General features: G+C 37.3%; 1 protein-coding gene across 35 annotated transcripts in view; it reads right to left on the reverse strand.

Annotated features, from left to right (window-relative positions):
* The window catches only part of SWT1 (SWT1 RNA endoribonuclease homolog), a 135979-nt gene that overhangs the window by 98675 nt on the left and 19139 nt on the right, over nucleotides 1–18165 (reverse strand). For 15 of the 35 annotated variants that reach the window (XM_513044.8, XM_063794680.1, XM_024350566.3 and 12 more), the window contains exons 6-10: nucleotides 13880–13939; nucleotides 12270–12381; nucleotides 9976–10077; nucleotides 9388–9576; nucleotides 3680–3773 (exon numbers count right to left, since the gene is read on the reverse strand). In XM_513044.8, the coding sequence (XP_513044.5) occupies nucleotides 3680–3773; nucleotides 9388–9576; nucleotides 9976–10077; nucleotides 12270–12381; nucleotides 13880–13939 (557 nt within the window). Of the gene's footprint in view, nucleotides 1–3679; nucleotides 3774–9387; nucleotides 9577–9975; nucleotides 10078–12248; nucleotides 12382–13879; nucleotides 13940–18165 lie in introns of all 35 variants that reach the window. The other 20 variants (XM_054673589.2, XM_063794666.1, XM_009439642.5 and 17 more) reach the window with 4 other exon arrangements.

Here is an 18165-nt window from a genome sequence, read left to right on the forward strand (position 1 = left end):
TAGATTTTAATCCAACAAATTAAATGTGTATGGTCTAAACTTAACAGTTAAAAGACAGAAATTGTCAGATTGGTCAAAAAAGAACCAACTATATGATGTCTACAAGAAACTTACTTTAAATATACAGGCGTAGAGGGGCTAAAAGTAAAAGGATACAAAAAGATACACCACATAAATATTAAGCAAAAGAAAGCTGGAATAGTTGCATTCATACTAGACAAAGAAGACTTTAGAACCAGGAATGATGTCAGAACTAAAAAGGACATTATATAATTATAAAAGAAGCAATTCTCCAAGAAGACAAGCATAAACAATCTTAGATGTATATGCATCTCACTACAAGTTTCTATCTTTTTGCCTGAGGGAATTCTCCAATTCATCAATGCCTTTACCACAACAGAAAGCCATAGCTTCAGTGGCTTTCACAATACACGAAGCAAAACAAATAGAACTGAAAGGAGAAATAGACAAATCCACAATTACAGTTGGAGACTTCAATACTCCTTTCACAGTGATCACAGAAAAAGTAGGCAACCAGCCTTGGCAAGGTGGCTCATGCCTGTAATCCCAGCACTTTGGGAGGCCAAGGCGGGAGGATCACGAGGTCAGGAGATCAAGATCATCCTGGCCAACATGGTGAAACCCTGTCTCTACTAAAAATACAAAAATTATCCAGGCATGGCAGCCTACAACTGTAGTCCCAGCTACTCTGGAGGCTAAGGCAGGAGAATTGCTTGAACCCGGGAGGCAGAGGCTGCAGTGAGCCAAGATTGCACCACTTCACTACAGCCTGGGCGACCGAGTGAGACTCCATCTCAGGAAAAAAAAAAAAAAAAGAAAAGAAAAAGTAGGCCAGTAAGGTTATAGAAGACCTGAAGAATACTATCAACCAACCTGACCTAATTGAAATTTATAGAATACTCCACCCATAAGGGCAGAATACACATTCTGTTCAAATACACAGAAAACGTTCACTAAAACAGACCATATTCTTAGCCACAAAACAAACTTTAACAAATTTAAAAGAACAGAAATCATGTAAATTATGTTCTCAATTCACAAAGAAATTAAACTACAATTCAGTAAAAAAAACAAAACAAGTATCTGAAAATTTTGCAAATACTTAGAATTAGGCAACAAACATCTAAATAACCTATGGGTCAGAGAAAGAGTCACAAGGGAAATTATAAAGTATATTGAATAGAACGAAAATGAAAACACAACATATTAAAATTTGTGGGATACAACTGCAGAAGTGCTTAGAGGACAGTTATAGCGGTACCAAATAAGTGATCTAAGTTTCCACCTTAAGAAACAAGAAAAAAAGAGCACAAAAAGGCAAGAGAGTACTTTCTGGGCCAGGCGCGGTGGCTCATACATGTAATTCCAGCACTTTGGGAGGCCGAGGTGGCCGGATCATCTGAGGTCAGGAGTTTGAGACCAGCCTGACCAATATGGCGAAACCCCATCTCTACTAAAAATACAAAAATTAGTCAGGCGTGGTGGCACTCACCTGTAATCCCAGCTTCTTGGGAGGCTGAGACAGGAGAATCGCTTGAACCCAAGAGGCAGAGACTGCAGTTAGCCGAGATGGCGCCACTGTACTCCAGCCTGGGTGACAGAGTGAGACTCTGTCTCAAAAAAAAAAAAAAAAAAACAAAAACAAAAAAGAGAGGCATTATAGACGTGTTCTCTATATTAACAGGATGTGAGCTACACCAGTGCATCCATTTGTCAACATTGTATAGTTTAGATTTGTGCATTTCCTCAGCTACTCAGGGGCTGAGGAAGGAGGATCACTTGAGCCCAGGAGTTTGAGACCAGCCTGGGCAACATAGCAAGACCCTGTTTCTAAAAAATACAATTAAAGAAGACCACACAGGACTGGCTAATTCACTGTATATAGATCATGAAGAAAAGGCAGGTATCAAAATTTACTCCCTGGTTTCTGGCTTTAGCAAATGGGTAGGAGGTGACCCTTTTTATTCAGGTGTAGAAGAGTTGAGAAGAAAAACTCAAGAGTTCATTTATGGAGATGATAGGTTTCAGATGTCTATGAAACATCCAAGAGATATCAAATAAATAGTTGAATATATTAGCCTGGAGTTTAGAAAAGCAATATGGATTGGAGATATTAATTGTATTGCTGGTCCAGACTTATGATTGTAAATGTAAGCACTTAGAATGATGCATAGTATATAAGTGTTATAAAAGTTTTTCTGATTACTATCACTATCAATTGACATTATCATCATCCATTTTAAGTAATATAAATATGTCCTCACAATAGTAGGTATGACTTATACAATACACAGGATTATCACTATTTAAAGAAAATGCATACAAACCAACCAAAAAAAGAGAGAGAGAAAAACAGGCTCACCACTTTGAACACGACTATGTCAGAATTAAAAGCAACGTTTGGCTATAAATTTTCAGTCGCTAAAAAATAGTATATCTGTTAATCCCAAAAAAAGCAGTGAATGTACAAATAATGGAGAATTTAGATAAAGTTTTGTCAATTTAATTTTCATTCTAAGCTGAACTAAAAAAATAATTACATAACAAAGAATTACTTCTCGAATTTATCTCAAATTCAAAATGATTTATATATTATTAATTCTATTTCAGCCTTCAACAAACTCCAAAGTAATATGTCCTAGATCAAAATATAATTTAAAACTCATAGATAGAAAGCTCCAATATTCCCTTTAATAGCAAAAGGAATCACATTATCTTTGAAGATAGCTAAAATAATAACACTGACTAGAATGTTTCCAAGAAACATGTCAGGGCTAACGATTTCTATAGTAGCTCCATTTCACAGAAAGAATTTGAGCATGATCATGAAACTGTAAAAACTCCATTTTGCAGTGAATAAAATACAGATTAAAACTGCAAGTTTCAAAGCATGATGTAGACTGATTAAAAAAAAACTGCAAATTAAAATTGCTCTTCTGTCCCTTCAGAACCTTTTCTCATACATGATGAATAAAATTTTGTTTAGCATTATCTTAGTTTTATCTTTGAACTAAGTTATGGAAATATTAGTAGGGAGGGAAGAAGCAGGGGGAAGGGAGAAGGAGGGAGAAAACTTACTGAGATCTTACTATATATTAGGCACTATTCTAAGTCATTTACATATATTAACAGATTAAATACAATAATCTCATGAGGCAGGTAATATTATTATTCCTGTTTATTTCACATGAGGAAACTAAGTTAAGCAACTTGTCCAGGGTCACAATGCTGATAAATGATAGATCAGGACTCCAAGCCAGGCAGTCTAACTCTGTAATAGGCACCCAGCACACAACTCCAACATAAACTACCTTATCTCCACCTCACCAATATGTAAGTAAATAAATTTCTTGTCTCATCCTGTCAGATTCTGATTTTTAAACAATTTTGGAGGGATATTAAGTTGCCTTTTCCCCTGCTTTTTCAAGTTTTCTGAATCGTATAAAAATTAAACTGAAATGAAACTTCATCTAGTTGAGATCTCATTCCTCTAGTGCTCACACATTATAAGACTGTCAGATACAAGTGGGTATGCTTACTGGCAGATTTGGAAAATTATGTATGTTTTTGATCCTTGGTATGCTGGATACCGTATGATTTTTTTTAATTATTTGGTTTATTTTTTAAAAATAAAAAGTCAAATGACTATGAAACTCACGTGCACAGAATAACAAAAGAACAAGGGAATAATTCCTGGTGCTGGAGACAGCATTTTAGTACTCGATCATCATTGTTCTCATCACTCAATCCATCTGCAAATTTAGTAAAGGCAACAGTCAGTAAGTACACTAGAAATGTGGGTGCCACAGAAATAATCTAGGCTGTATTTACAAAACAAAAATATCTAAGAGATTTAAGGTAGTTAAGGTATGATACTATGATGGTGGACACACGTCATTATACATTTGTCCAAATCCACAGAGTGTACAACACCAAGAGTGAACCTAATGTAAACTATGTACTCAGAGTGATAATGATGTCAAATGGAGGTTCATCAACTATAACAAAGGTCCCACTCCAGTGAAGGATACTGATAATGGGGAAGCTATGCTTGTGTGGGGGCAGGAAGTATGTGGGAAATCTTGATGTCTTTTGTGCAATTTTCCCGTGAAACTAAAACTACTCTCAAAAACTCTATTAAAAAATACATCTCAGCTGGGCACAGTGGCTCACGCCTGTAATCCCAGCACTTTGGGAGGCCGAGGTGTGCAGATCACTTGAGGTCAGGAGTTCGAGACCGGCCTGGCTAACATGGTAAAACCCCGTCTCTACTAAAAATACAAAAATTAGCCAGGCGTTGTGACAGGTGCCTGTAATCCCAGCTACTGGGAATCTGAGGCAGGAGAATCAGTTGAACCTGGGAGGCAGAGGTTGCAGTGAGCTGAGATCCCGCCACTGCACTCCAGGCTGGGCAACAGAGTGAGACTCCACCTCAAAAAAAAAAAAGTATATATGTATTTATATATACATATATAAGAAATATATGTATTTCATATATATTTATGTACGTATAAAAGAAAGAAAACTTTTTACATAAAAAGACAAGAAAATAATTTTTTTAAAACTCTGAACCTAGAATTTACATAGCATACAGTTGTGGATTTAATGTGGTTAGTTCGCTATTAAAATGGTCTAGGATATGGCTATTAGTAAACTCAAAGGAAAGAAATGTGATCAGAAGGCTAAAATGTCAGACTAGAAACCAAAAACCACGAATCCTAATATCAATTCAGTCACTTACAGATTATAAGTAACTTAACATTTTCTCAGCTTAAGAAGTCTGTGAACTAATAAGCAACTGTTCTACCGCAGCTAAACTAGTTTCCTGTGTGTGCTCTTCCTTAATCTCTAAAGCAATGCAATTAGAGGTATACAGGAGAAAGAAATATGGGCCCTAGGAAGGTAACACAAGAAGTAATTCCTAACAAATGTTAATCAGCTGCTGACAGGGTACCCTCTGGCATTCTCTAAGCCTCAAAACATGTAGCAAAAATTCAGTTTTTATAAAATTAATGCAGGCCAGGTGGGTGGTGCCTGTGATCCCAACATTTTGAGAGGCTGAGGCAGTGGGATTGCTTAAAGTCAGGATTCCAAGATCAGCCTGGGCAACATGGCGAGACTCTGCCTCTACAAAAAAAACAAGAAAATTATCCAGGCTCGGTGGCACACTCCTGTAGTCATATAGTCCCAGCTACTCAGGAGGCCGAGGAGGGAGGACCACTTGAGCTCAGGAGTTCAAGCCTACAGTGAGCTATGATCGTGCCACTGCACTCCAGCCTGGGTGACAAGGTGAGACCTTGTCTCTAAAAAAATTAAGAATAAAATAATAATAATAATGTAACGTGTAGAAATTGGACCAAAGATAATGTTTCCCACAAGTCCATAAACTACCTACCTGAGAACTCCCTAGACTTATTAATAACACAGAACGCAGGACCATACCCCAAATATATTTCTGGGTAAGAATCTTTGAAGCCTGGACCCAGATCATAATTTAAGGTCTTGGCCTGTCTCTTATACATTAAAATTTAAGACATACCAGCCAATTCATCTCAACCTTATTCCCAGTTTATAATCATTTTTCTCTCAACTTCTGGCCTATATTACTTAGTCCTCTAATCCTTCAAATTAGAAAACTCATTCGTTCATGCAATAAATACTTATATACGGCTTAATTTGTGCCATGCTAAGCAGATGGATATGCAAAGACAAACTCTTTAGGAGTTCATATTGGTGAAATCTAGACAGAGCTCAACTATGTCAGGACATGAGTGTGAGGAAGATGTGATTAAATTTCTTGATCAGATGACCAGTGAGCCAGACAGACATATATCACAGTAGTCAATTTTCCTTAAATTCAGAGGGTAAATGCCATGAATAATGCAAAATGTGTAACTCAAAATCATTAGTTAAACAATTCAATTCAGCAGATAAAAGGAGGCTTAAAAGTAACAGTGCACTGCTGTAACAGTATCAAACTCAAGATTATCAGTAATACCACTTTTTCTAAGATATATGGAGCAGAAAAATCAACTGTAAGACTATTCATGAAATCTTTAGTTATTTAATAAATACTTTTGAGCACCTGTACATGTGAACAAAATAAAATGAACAAAATAAAGACTCCGGAAACAGACCAGTCTGGTTATGTATCCTTGTTTTCCCACTTACTAGGTATGTATCCTTGGGTGAAGTTTTTAATCATGAGGAGTAAATGAAAATGTATATAAAGTATTTAGCCCAGTGTATGGCAATAGTGAATGCTTAAAAGTACCATGTATTTATTACTTAAGATTCAGCTTGGCAAGGCGCGGTGGCTCACACCTGTAATCCCAGCACTCTGGGAAGCCGAGGCAGGCAGATCACCTGAGGTCAGGAGATCGAGACCAGCCTGACCAACATGGTGAAACCCCATCTCTACTAAAAATATCTTAAAAAATTAGCCGGGCATGGTGGCACATGCCTGTAATCCCAGCTACTCAGGAGGCTGAGGCAGTAGAATCGCACACTTGAGGCCGGGAGGCAAGAGATTGCAGTGAGCTGAGATCACGCCATTGCACTCCAGCCTGGGCAACAAGAGCAAAACTCCATCTCAAAAAAATAAAAAAAAATTTAGAAAGATTCAGCTTAAATGGCACCTCAACATCAATGACCTCACTCACATACAGAATAAATAAATTCTATATAAATCATAGTTATTAAGATGTTTAATATCTAATAGAATTTAACCTCCTCAACAGTAGGGTTTATCTTTCTTATTCACTGTTACAGGGCCAACACTTGGAACAGTGTCTGGTACAAATACTTGGCAAACAAATGAATCAATAAAAATACAATGAAAAATATAAAAATACAGAACAAATGTCTGATTGGGGGAGTGGCAGATAACTATTTATTACCTTTAATTATTTTTACCTTATTATAAAAAATATATAATTTTATTAGCCAGGCACCGTGGCTCACGCCTGTAAGCCGAGGGAGGCTGAGGCAGGTGGATCACCTGAGGTCAGGAGTTCGAGACCAGCCTGGCCAACATGACAAAACCCCATCTCTACTAAAAATACAAAAATCAGCTGGGTATGGTGGCTCACACCTGTAATCTCAGCTACTCTAGGAGGCTGAGGCACGAGAAGCTCTTGAAGGTGGAGCTAGGAGGTGGAGGTTGCAGTGAGCTAAGATTACACCATTGCACTCCAGCCTGGGTGACAAACGAAGACTCTTTAAAAAAAAAAAAAAAAAAAAAAAAGCTGGGCGCGGTGGCTCACGCCTGTAATCTTAGCACTTTGGGAGGCCAAGGCGGGTGGATCACCTAAGGTCAGGAGTTAGAGACCAGCCTGGCCAACATGGTGAAACCCTATCTCTACTAAAAATACAAAAATTAGCCAGGCATGGTGGGGCAAACCTGTAATCCCAGCTACTTGGGAGGCTGAGGAAGGAGAATCACTTGAACCCGGGAGGTGGAGGTTGCAGTGAGCTGAGATCATGCCACTGCACTCCAGCCTGCGTGACGGGAGCGAGACTCCATCTTAAAAAAAAAAAAGGTAATTAAAAATCTGGAAAATACAGAAAATATAAAGAAAATTAAAATAACTGATAAACCCATCAGGTAAATATCACCTCTATTCATCATTAATCAGTATATAATTAAATAAATTTAGAATTATACTTCACATATTTTTTAATCTTATGTTTGTTTTTATTTAAAATTATATGTCATTAATGTTTTTCCAAATATAGTGTCCCCTCCTGTGGCTATAGCAATGTATGTAACTTCTCCAAATGTTATACAGGTTGATTCTAATTTTTTTGTTACATAAATAATGCTATAATGAACACTATTTATATAAATCACTGCCTGCATCTCTCACTTTTTTTGGATACATTTCTAGAAAGACAATTATTATCCTTAGGCTTATTCAAGCACATTGCTAAATACTGCTCTTCTACAAAGTTACCAATTCATAGTCTTAAAGCCATGCAGTGCTGTGAATCTTCCTAGTGGGTTGGGAGAGAGTAACTTTCTAAACTTAGAAGTGATAAAAATAAATCAGATATTAAAAAAAAGATAGATGAGTCTTATCAATCTGCATAAGCTTTTCATATAATGAGGACACAAGAGAATTACTGCCTATTCTGAACCATAAGCTATTAGTTTAATATATTAACTCAACCAATCTTCACAACCATTTTATGACGTGGAATTTATTTCCTCTCATTTCATTTATTCAGTTTCTTCACCTTTAACTTTCCCCAGGTTATGCTGTAAACCCAGGTTGATCGTATTTCAAATCCTATGTTCCTCTCACTATAATAGATCAATACTATATCAAATAAATATAATTTTGCAAATAGTTAAGGACAAGGCTAAAATTATAGTCAACTAAAGCTACTTGACATGGACCATCTTCACTCAAAATTCATAAGCATTATATCTGGAATATACTAAGAACTAATAAATATTTGTTTAGACAATGAATGAATGGTAGAGACCCTTTTTCTTCAAAATTTTAAGACTAAACAAAAATTTTCGACTAAAGTAATTCATCTTAAGATGAATCTAATCATGGCTTTTAAAGCCTTCTCATAGTTAATACCATAATTGGATTCCTCTTAAGATGAATTCTTTCAAATCTTATGGTGAATATGGGTGCAGTGGACAGTACAAATCCGTGGTATTTAAAATAATGTAAGCTTACATATATAAATAATTCTGAGCTGGGAAGAAACAAGTTCTGAAAGAATGAAATAAGTCTTCTAAATATATATGTATAAACTCCACAGAAATAAGTGTTCCTTTATATATAGATATTTTTCCAGCAAATTATATAAAACATAAAGAACATCCTTAGCTTCTAAGACTAAAGCAATTTTTTAAATGACTTAATAGAAACTAATATTGAAAAAAATTAAATGAGGGGAAAATCTATACACTACTTTATTGTAAAAACACCTCATTCATTATTACTGATTCTGACAAACCACAGGAAAGCAACATCGTCTCCACAGTACATTAACTGCATATGGTGATATTAACAGACTAGAAACCTAGATCACTTACAGACTTCATCACTCAGCAACGGTATTTTTAAAAAAGGAGTCCAAGGTTCTGGGATATAGATAATTATGCATACACAACTATACAGTCACTATCTGTGAAATATAGACATAATGTAAAAACGTCTAGGAGAAGCAGAAAAATAAAAGTCAAAGACTCCTAAACTAAGCCACAAACCATCACAATGCCCCTTCCATTTCACATTCCAATGGGTTTAAATGTTTTAAAAGTTTTGCACCATTTCCCTCCAATAATGAGTCTGCACCCAAACAAGTATTAATCAGGAGGCACTCTGAGAGAACAATACTTACAATGTTTTTGGGATGCAAGTTGTATTGACTGACCCCATAGCTTTCTATCTTGATTTTTGAGACTGTCATTGATGAAATGAACTGCAGGTATAGCTTTGTGCTGGGCACGTTTTAGTAGTTTTCCTTCCTTCATACGATCTAGCTCTTGCATAACGACCCAGGGAATTATTAACACAAGTTTGTCAAAACCTAAAAAATAAAAAGATTTCTTAGAATTTAACAAACATTTATTGAGCTACTAAATGGAATTGCTGTCCAAGAGGTGAAAGTTTTAAAGCACAAAGTCCCTACCTTTAAGAAATTCACAATAAATTGAGAGACAATATATTATAAAATGGAAATTAAAAAGAAAATAACGTGTCAAAAGAATGTTAAAAAAATAATTACTCTTGGAGATCAAAAAAAGAGTGAGTTCAGATTGCTAGTTTAACCTGTAAAGGCTTTTATAAACTTATAACACTGAATATGCTTAATATATAGCATATCTAAATGGAGACATGTTCATGGCAAAAAAAGCCACATCATTGTTAATATAAAATATCAACTTAAGGAAGAAAATCAGAATCTTTAAATATGTTCTGTAAATACCTGGTACTTCTGTTGTCTTCAAAATTCTAACAAATTTGAGATGATTCATCAGAATATTTGTGTCAATAACAATTAGAAGCTTTCTGTCTGAAGTATTATTTGCTAAAGAAAAAGAGCAAATATTTCATGACACTTGATAACAGACTTATATAATGACTAAAATTTTGATATTACAGAAGCATTGAAAATTCAATTAAATTTAAAACGCCTCTTTGTCTTGTTAACCGTATCAGAGATTTACACAGTTGGCTAGACTCTCAAGCTGATATCTATCCGGCCCGTATCCTTGTTGCCAAGTAAATTTCTCCCCAATCAATTAAGGTCCTCTCGATAGGAATAGCAACCCCTGTTTGGAGTGGGAGTGGGGTGCAGAATCGTCTAAGTCAAAGTGGGCAGAGAAGGTAAGGGTTGGCAAAGCAGAAATACACGGGAAACCTGGGGCCAAGACTGTGAAAAACCAGCCATGGAGAATGTTTTTGAGAGCATTCTTAAGAGAAGTCCTTTAGACAATAAAAACAAAATTGCTTTTACTTCGATTCTTAAGAGAAAGAATAGTAATCAATGTTTAATCACCCACCAGTAGAATACTATAAATTGCTTGTAGGTGGATTTTAAATTATGAACTGACTTGCCTGGGGAGTAATTATGTTTCTAACTTCTGTCATGGATCACCGGTAGTTGTGCACTTAGTAATTATAAGCTAATTTTAACATATCCTGAGTGAATATAATTGAAAGATGAATATGTGTAAAAGAAAATACATGCTGGGCGGGGTGGCTCACGCCCGTAATCCCAGCACTTTGAGAGGCCGAGGCGGGCCAATCACCTGAGGTCAGGAGTTCGAGATCAGCCTGGCCAACACAGTGGAACTCCATCTCTACTAAAAATTAGCCAGGCATGGTGGCACACGCCTGTAGTCCCAGCTACTTGGGAGGCTGAGGCAGGAGAATTGCTTGAACCTGGGAGGCACAGGTTGCAGTGAGTGGAGATAGCTCCAATTCCAGCCTGGATAACAGAGGGAGACTCCGTCTCAAAAAAACAAAAACAAAAGAAAAACCCACAAACAAACAAAAAAAGAAAATACATAATAATTCTAGCATTGTTATTGCATAGGACCATTTTGAGGATCAGATAATACATAGGAAAACACTTGAAAGATGAAAACTGCAATGTGAATGTAAGGTAGCATTACTTTTTTTTTTTTTTTTTGAGATGGATTTTTGCTCTTGTTGCCCAGACTGGAATGCAGTGGCTCAATCTTGGCTCACTGCAACCTCTGCTTCCCAGGTTCAAGCCATTCTCCTGCCTCAGCCTCCTGAGTAGCTGGGGATACAGGCATGGGCCACCATACCAAGCTAATTTTTCGTATTTTTAGTAGAGATGGGGTTTCACTATGTTGGCCAGACTGGTCTCGAACTCCTAACCTCAGGTGATCCACCCTCCTTGGCCTCCCAAAGTGCTGGGATTACAGGCGTGAGCCACCGTGCCCGGTCAGCATTGCCATTTTTAAAAATGGAATTTGAAACAGTACACTGATAGATTTTGGATAATCTCTATCATTATCTTCTCCCAGTAGCAAAAAAAAATGATCAAAATTTCACAACATGAATAAGAAATCAATAAATATAATACCTTCAAGCAATCTGCATTCTTTCTTCTTTTTTTTTTTTTTTTTTTTTTTTGAGAGAGAGAGGGTCTTGTTCTGTCACCAAGGCTGGAATGCGGTGGCACAATCTTGGCACACTGCAGCCTCAACCTCCCAGGCTCAAGCAATCCTCCCACCTCAGCCTCCTGAGCAGCTGCGACTACAGGCGCATCCCATCACACCTAGCTAACTTTATTTTCTGTAGACAGGAGGTCTCACTATGTTGCCCAGGCTGGTCTTGAACTCCTGGGTTCAGGCAATCCTCCCATCTCAGCCTTCCAAAATGCTGGAATTACAGGCATGAGCCACTGCACCAGCTATTCTGCATTATTTCTGATCAGTGCTTTACATCATTGAAATTGTTAAAGTTATAACAGCAAGAATAAAAGACAACTCATAATTCTAATTACTACCTCTTGACAGAAAAAGAGAAAATATATCTAACTATCCAATAATATGAAATATGTAAAACCAATAAGACAAATATTGGATCTAATTCCTGTACCTAAAAAATAAACTATTACTTAATCATTCATTTCAAGTGGTCACATTTTAACATTTTTCATCTAAATATTATAAAAATTGAATATTGGCACATTAATTTTTAGGAAAGCATAGGAGAGCATACACATCAACATATAGGGTATACCAGAGGAGGAATGTACATCATCTTCTAAGTCAATTTCCATACTCATTAACTCTCCAGGTAAATCCACACTTTTTCCCACACGTGCAGCATGAAGCTCTTCTACTATCTGCATCTAAAGTGTAAAAGACCCCAGTGAAATATTTTGAGTTACTTTGCAGACTGACAAGAGAGGAAAGCAATTAATTCTTAATTAATTCACTTGAGATGGTTTATGGAAAGAAAAAATTTTATAAAACTCTGAAGGAGCATAGTAAAAGAATAAAGATTTATAAACACACACGTGGTTTTCAAAATAGTTTTCTTCTTACCTCCATAACCTATGCAAGCAAATTATTTAACAACTTTGGGACTCAGTTTGTTAATTCACAAAGTAGGAATCTTTAATATCTATTTCCTTTAGGATTTTTGTGAGGAATAAATGAAATAAGCTAGGTGAAGCTCCTTGCACAGAGCCAAATACCTAGACATTAAAGTAAGTTCATTCTCATTCCAATCCTCACTTCATTTTAGGAGTCAAATTTTTTTTACCTTGACAGTAAGCATTCTTCTTGAGATTTCTAAGATTGTTATGAACCATCATAAACTGAAATCTAGATCTTAAAACCATTCTCACTTCACAGAAATACTTCTCTGATGTATTGTGACACAAAGAAATGAAAATACAGTCTAGCTTTAGATCAGAGGTGAGACATCTTTCTTCTATCAAGGAGCACCTCAAAACAGAAAAATACAATTGACTGTCATAAATAAAAATCAATTAACATAGTCTGAAAGTTTTTTGTTTTGTTTTGAGACACAGTCTTGCTCTGTCAGCCAGGCTGAAGTGCAGTGGCATGATCTTGGCTCACTGCAACCTCCATCTCCCGGGCTCCAGTAAGTCTCCTGCCTCAGCCTCCTGAGTAGCTGGGATTACATGCATGTACCACCATGCCCAGCTAATTTCTGTATTTTTAGTAGAGAAAGGGTTTCACATGTTGGCCAGGCTGGTCTCGAACTCCTGACCTCGGGTAATCCACCCGCCTTGGCCTCCCAAAGTGCTGGGATTACAGGCTTGAGCCACGGTGCTTTGCCTGAAAGTCTTTAAAAAGACAATTACAAAGTGTTCCACGAATCTCATCTTAACTTAGGACAAGTCAACATAAAATTCTATGAAGATCAGTCAGGGGACTCTGGTTGGGAAATGAAGCAACAGGTAAAAAGATAAACACTCATGTACTCTCATTTTCATTGAATAATGTTTTCATCTTATTGATGATTTTTAAAATGAAGTAAAAACATGTTAATGTCCTACTGCATTTTGGCAACCCTAGGCATAAACAGGGAGAGTGTCATAATATTAAATCAAAATTCAGATTACTTGTGGGCCACTGGTTTCATGCTCTTTGTTCACAATAGATAACCTTACTAGAAACAAAAGTAAAAAGTACTAAAGTATACTTTTCTGAATAGTTTTGGACGACTTCATAAAACCCTACATATTGATTTAAATAGAGACATCATTGTTATTTTCATATTATCAGGGTTTCTACAGTCATTATTTTTTATTAAAAGTAGGAACTGTTTGACTTAATTTCATTAAAAATATCAAAGTAAACAAGAATATCAATAACCTCTTGATCTGCATCCTGGATACTTTCAGATGACACGGAAGAACATGGTGCTTCAAAACTCTGAAATGAAAGTAATTTCATTAGCTAAGAATAAAGCATAACCTAAATAGGGTTTTTCAACCTTGTCACTATTAACCTTCAGGGTCAGATAATTCACTTTAGGGGTTGCCCTGTATATTGCAGGATGGTTAGCAGTATCACTGACCTCTATCCTCCAGAATGTCAGTAGTACTACCCACCTACCCCTACTCCCAAACTTTTTTTTTTTTTTCTAAAGACAGGGTCTCACTCCGTCACCCAAACTGGAGTGCAATGGCACAACTGTGGTTCACCACAGCCTCAACCTCCTGGACTCAAGCGATCCTCCCACCTCAGCCACCTGAGTAGCTGGGACCACAGGCACAACAACACACCCGGCTAATTTTTGTATATTTTGTAAAGATGGGGTTTTGTCATGTTGCCCAGGCTGGTCTCGAAATCCTGAGTTCAAGTGATCCACCCGCCTCAGCTTCCCAAAGTACTGGGATTACAGGCGTGAGCCGTAGTGCCAGCCCCAACCTCAATCTTGACAATTGAAAATGTTTCCTGGCATTGCCAAATGTCCCCTGAGGGGCAAAATTGCCTCCAGATGAGAAACTGTCCCTAGAATAGAGAAGCCCCATTCTATCAAGTCATGAAACATGGTAGAATTCTTCATATACAGATTCATAAAAATACTATATTCTAAGAATAAAATTACATGCCACCCCAAAAAAAGAGAAATAATGAATGCAAAGGTAAACAAGTTGGCCTTCAGTGGTGAAAAATTTTCATCCAGGAGCAACTAAGTCATTTCTACAAGTGACATGATAAAACAACAGAAGGAACTTGAGGATTATAATAAGGCTAAAAAAGAAAAGCTGAACAATGCACGGTTATATTATATGTAGTTAGAGCACCAGGGGTTTCTGTTTTATATTTTGTCTTCAAACAAAGTCTGAAAATCTCCCTCCAAATTCCAATTTTCCACTGGCATTTCTGCTGAGTGGATGAGACCTACCTGACCCTACATACAGGTGACAGGAAGCTCAGCAAAAGAACGAATGAATTATAACCTTCTAAGAATTCTCCAAAGTAACTCCAAACTAACATGTACTTTACGGAAATCTATTTCTGGTATGAACTACAAACACTCTTCTTTTCTTTTTTTGAGACAGAGTCTCGCTCTGTTGCCCAGGGTGGAGTGTAGTGGCATGATCTCAGGTCACTACAACCTCCACCTCCCAGGTTCAAGCGATTCTTCTGCCTCAGCCTCCCAAGTAGCTGCGACTACAGGCCCGCCACCATACCCAGCTAATTTTTGTATTTTTAGTAGAGACAGGGCTTCACCATGTTGGCCAAGCTGGTCTCAAACTCCTGACCCCAAGTGATCTGCCCACCTCAGCCTCCCAAAGTGCTGGGATTATAGGCACGAGCCACTGCGCCCACACAAACACTCTTTAAACAAGTACATCATACGTAGAAATGCTTTACTGAGAATTCAGCTTCCGCCTGAACTTTCAGGCTAAATGCTTTACTGGGAAATCAGCTTCCACCCAACATCAAACTTCACATGATATAACAACACACTTCACACACATAGGCTCATTATAGTTTTACTATTCCATGACCCTGAGAGTCATAATCCCTTCTCCATATAACTTTAAATCTCACTGATCTTTAAAGTTCTCTTTAAGAAGTGCCAAACAAGCCAGAGATTATTATCAGAACTTGTGGCTTTTGACATTCTACATCTCTTTATTCTCTTCCTTTGGTTACTATTACCCTTTGCTCTCTCTATTCATGGGCCACCTACAGTGACTACAATGAATTTTCCACCACCGAACAATCCAGAAAAGTTAATGCATTTAACTGTTTGCCTCCCCCACCATGCCTTATCAAATACATAGGTTGGGATAAAGCCTTTCGTGAGAATGACAAAAGGGAATATCGTAACAAAGATAATAATGGTTCTATCTACCAAAGTGATTCCAAATGGAAAACACAATTATATTATTTCCCTGACTGTGGTTCAGTGGCTCTCTTCCATCTACGAGATAAAAACCAGTCTTTCCCATGATACGAAATCATCCATTGTCTAGAGACCCTGGCTTTCTCTCCAACTTCCTTTCCTATAGATTCTCTACCCATCTTGACTCTAGTCATACTGACAACCTATGTGCTCATGTACCTTCCTTCCATGCAGTTTTACAACTCTGTGCCATTACATACACTGGCCCTCTACCCTAGCTGGACAGCACATCTAGTCCTCACCCCACATGTCCTTCGAGATGAGGCTTTAGAACCACCACTTTAGTGAGCCCTTCTTTAACTTACCCGGAGATTTATACTAACATCACACCCAATTTGTAGGACTGTGGTATTTACTTCACTATAGTACAATCATATTTTTTTACTTACTAGTCTGCCTCCCTGGGAACTTCTTGAGGCTAACAATCATCTTACTCATTTCTAAATATCTAGTACCTAGAAAAATGCCTGATACACACTAGGTACCTTTAATAGATGTTTGATAAATGAACGAATTCCTACTTTAGTCTTGTAAGAATTAAATGTGATGCTGTTTTTAAAAGTAGCCGATAAACTATAAATCTCTAGGACATTAATTTTCAATGAGGGGGAGGTTTGCAATTTGAGAGGGGTCTATATCAAAGAACTATAAAACCTAAGAAACAAAAGAGTTATTTTTCCTTTAGAAAGCATAACTAAATCCAGAAAAAGAAAATACAATTATTTTCCTTGTAAAGTATACTCATTATTTTAGGAAAATAATTATCTACTGAGGAATTAGTGGGTAAAACATAAAAACAAACAGGGTATTAAGATGATTATCTGCTGTCAATAATATGCTGAAGATAATATACACAAGATAAGGACAATATTTACTTGCTGTTTCTGTGTCTAAATGACTTTAAGCCTGATAATGCTGCTATCTGAGAACAGTTTATAAAAAGTCTAAATTCCAATAACTGGAAAGTGGTCATGGAAAAACTGCTTCTTCTGCAACTTAATATTCTTGCTATGTACCTCTTTTGGTTAGTGTAGTAATTCTACATAGAGACCAAAAGAAACTATACAACGCCCTGCAGAGATTTCTCATGCTATTCCTTAGATGTACAGCACAATGGGAAAACCAGGCAATGACACAATGATGATCACTGAACATACTGGCAACTTCAAGTTCCTTTCTTTCATTCTACTCTAGAGAAATGGTTATAACACAAGAAGAAAAACTGGAGGTTCTTTCCTTTAAGAAAGCAGTGAAAACAAACTCAATTCAAACTCAATTCTTGCCCTCTTTGGGCCCCTTCCAGTTCACTTAAACTAAAAATACTAATTCCCAAGCTCTTCTGGCCTCCTTAGTTATAATTCCTCCATTTTTCGTAAGAAATATCTTACCATTGCAATCCATAGTCTTTTTTTTTTTTTTTTTTTTAAGACGGAGTCTTGCTCTGTCGCCCAGGCTGGAGTGCAGTGGCGCGATCTTGGCTCACTGCGAGGGCCGCCTCCCAGGTTCACGCCATTCTCCTGCCTCAATCTCCCAAGTGGCTGGGACTACAGGTGCCTGCCACCATGCCCAGCTAATTTTTTGTATTTTTAGTAGAGATGAGGTTTCACTGTGTTAGCCAGGATGGTCTCGATCTCCTGACCTCGTGATCCGCCCACCTCGGCCTCCCAAAGTGCTGGGATTACAGGTGTGAGGCACCAGGCCTGGCCACAGTCCACAGTCTTAATAAATAAAAGCAGGTAGGCTTAACCATCCCTGTTTATCAGTGGTCTCTACATTTCAGAATTTCTGAAGTTCTAAAATTCCGAGGTTCCACAGTTCTGAAAGTTCTCTTGAAGATAAGTAACTTTATTTGACATAGAAACAAAATTATAGAGATTAGGTTCTCAAAGTAGTCCATAAATGCCAATTACATTACATAATTTTAAAGCAAAATAGATGTGCCAAGCTTTCTAGCCTAGATCCCTGCTCATGTAGCTCCCTCTGCCTAAAATATCCCGGCTTCTCCCATTCTACCTCACTTCACCTCCACTTAAGTAACTTCGACTCATTCTTTAGGTCTGTTTAAATGTTACTCCCTCCAGCCTCCAGTAAATCTTTTTTTTTTTTTTTTTTTTTGGAGATAAGGTCTCTTTCTGTCACCTAGGTTGGAGTGCAGTTACATGATCAGCTCACCATAACCTTGAGCTCCTGGGCTCAAGTGATCCTCCCACCTCAGTCACCTGAATAGCTGGGACCA

Source organism: Pan troglodytes, chromosome 1 (assembly GCF_028858775.2).
Source record: "Pan troglodytes isolate AG18354 chromosome 1, NHGRI_mPanTro3-v2.0_pri, whole genome shotgun sequence".
Taxonomy (NCBI): domain Eukaryota; kingdom Metazoa; phylum Chordata; class Mammalia; order Primates; family Hominidae; genus Pan; species Pan troglodytes.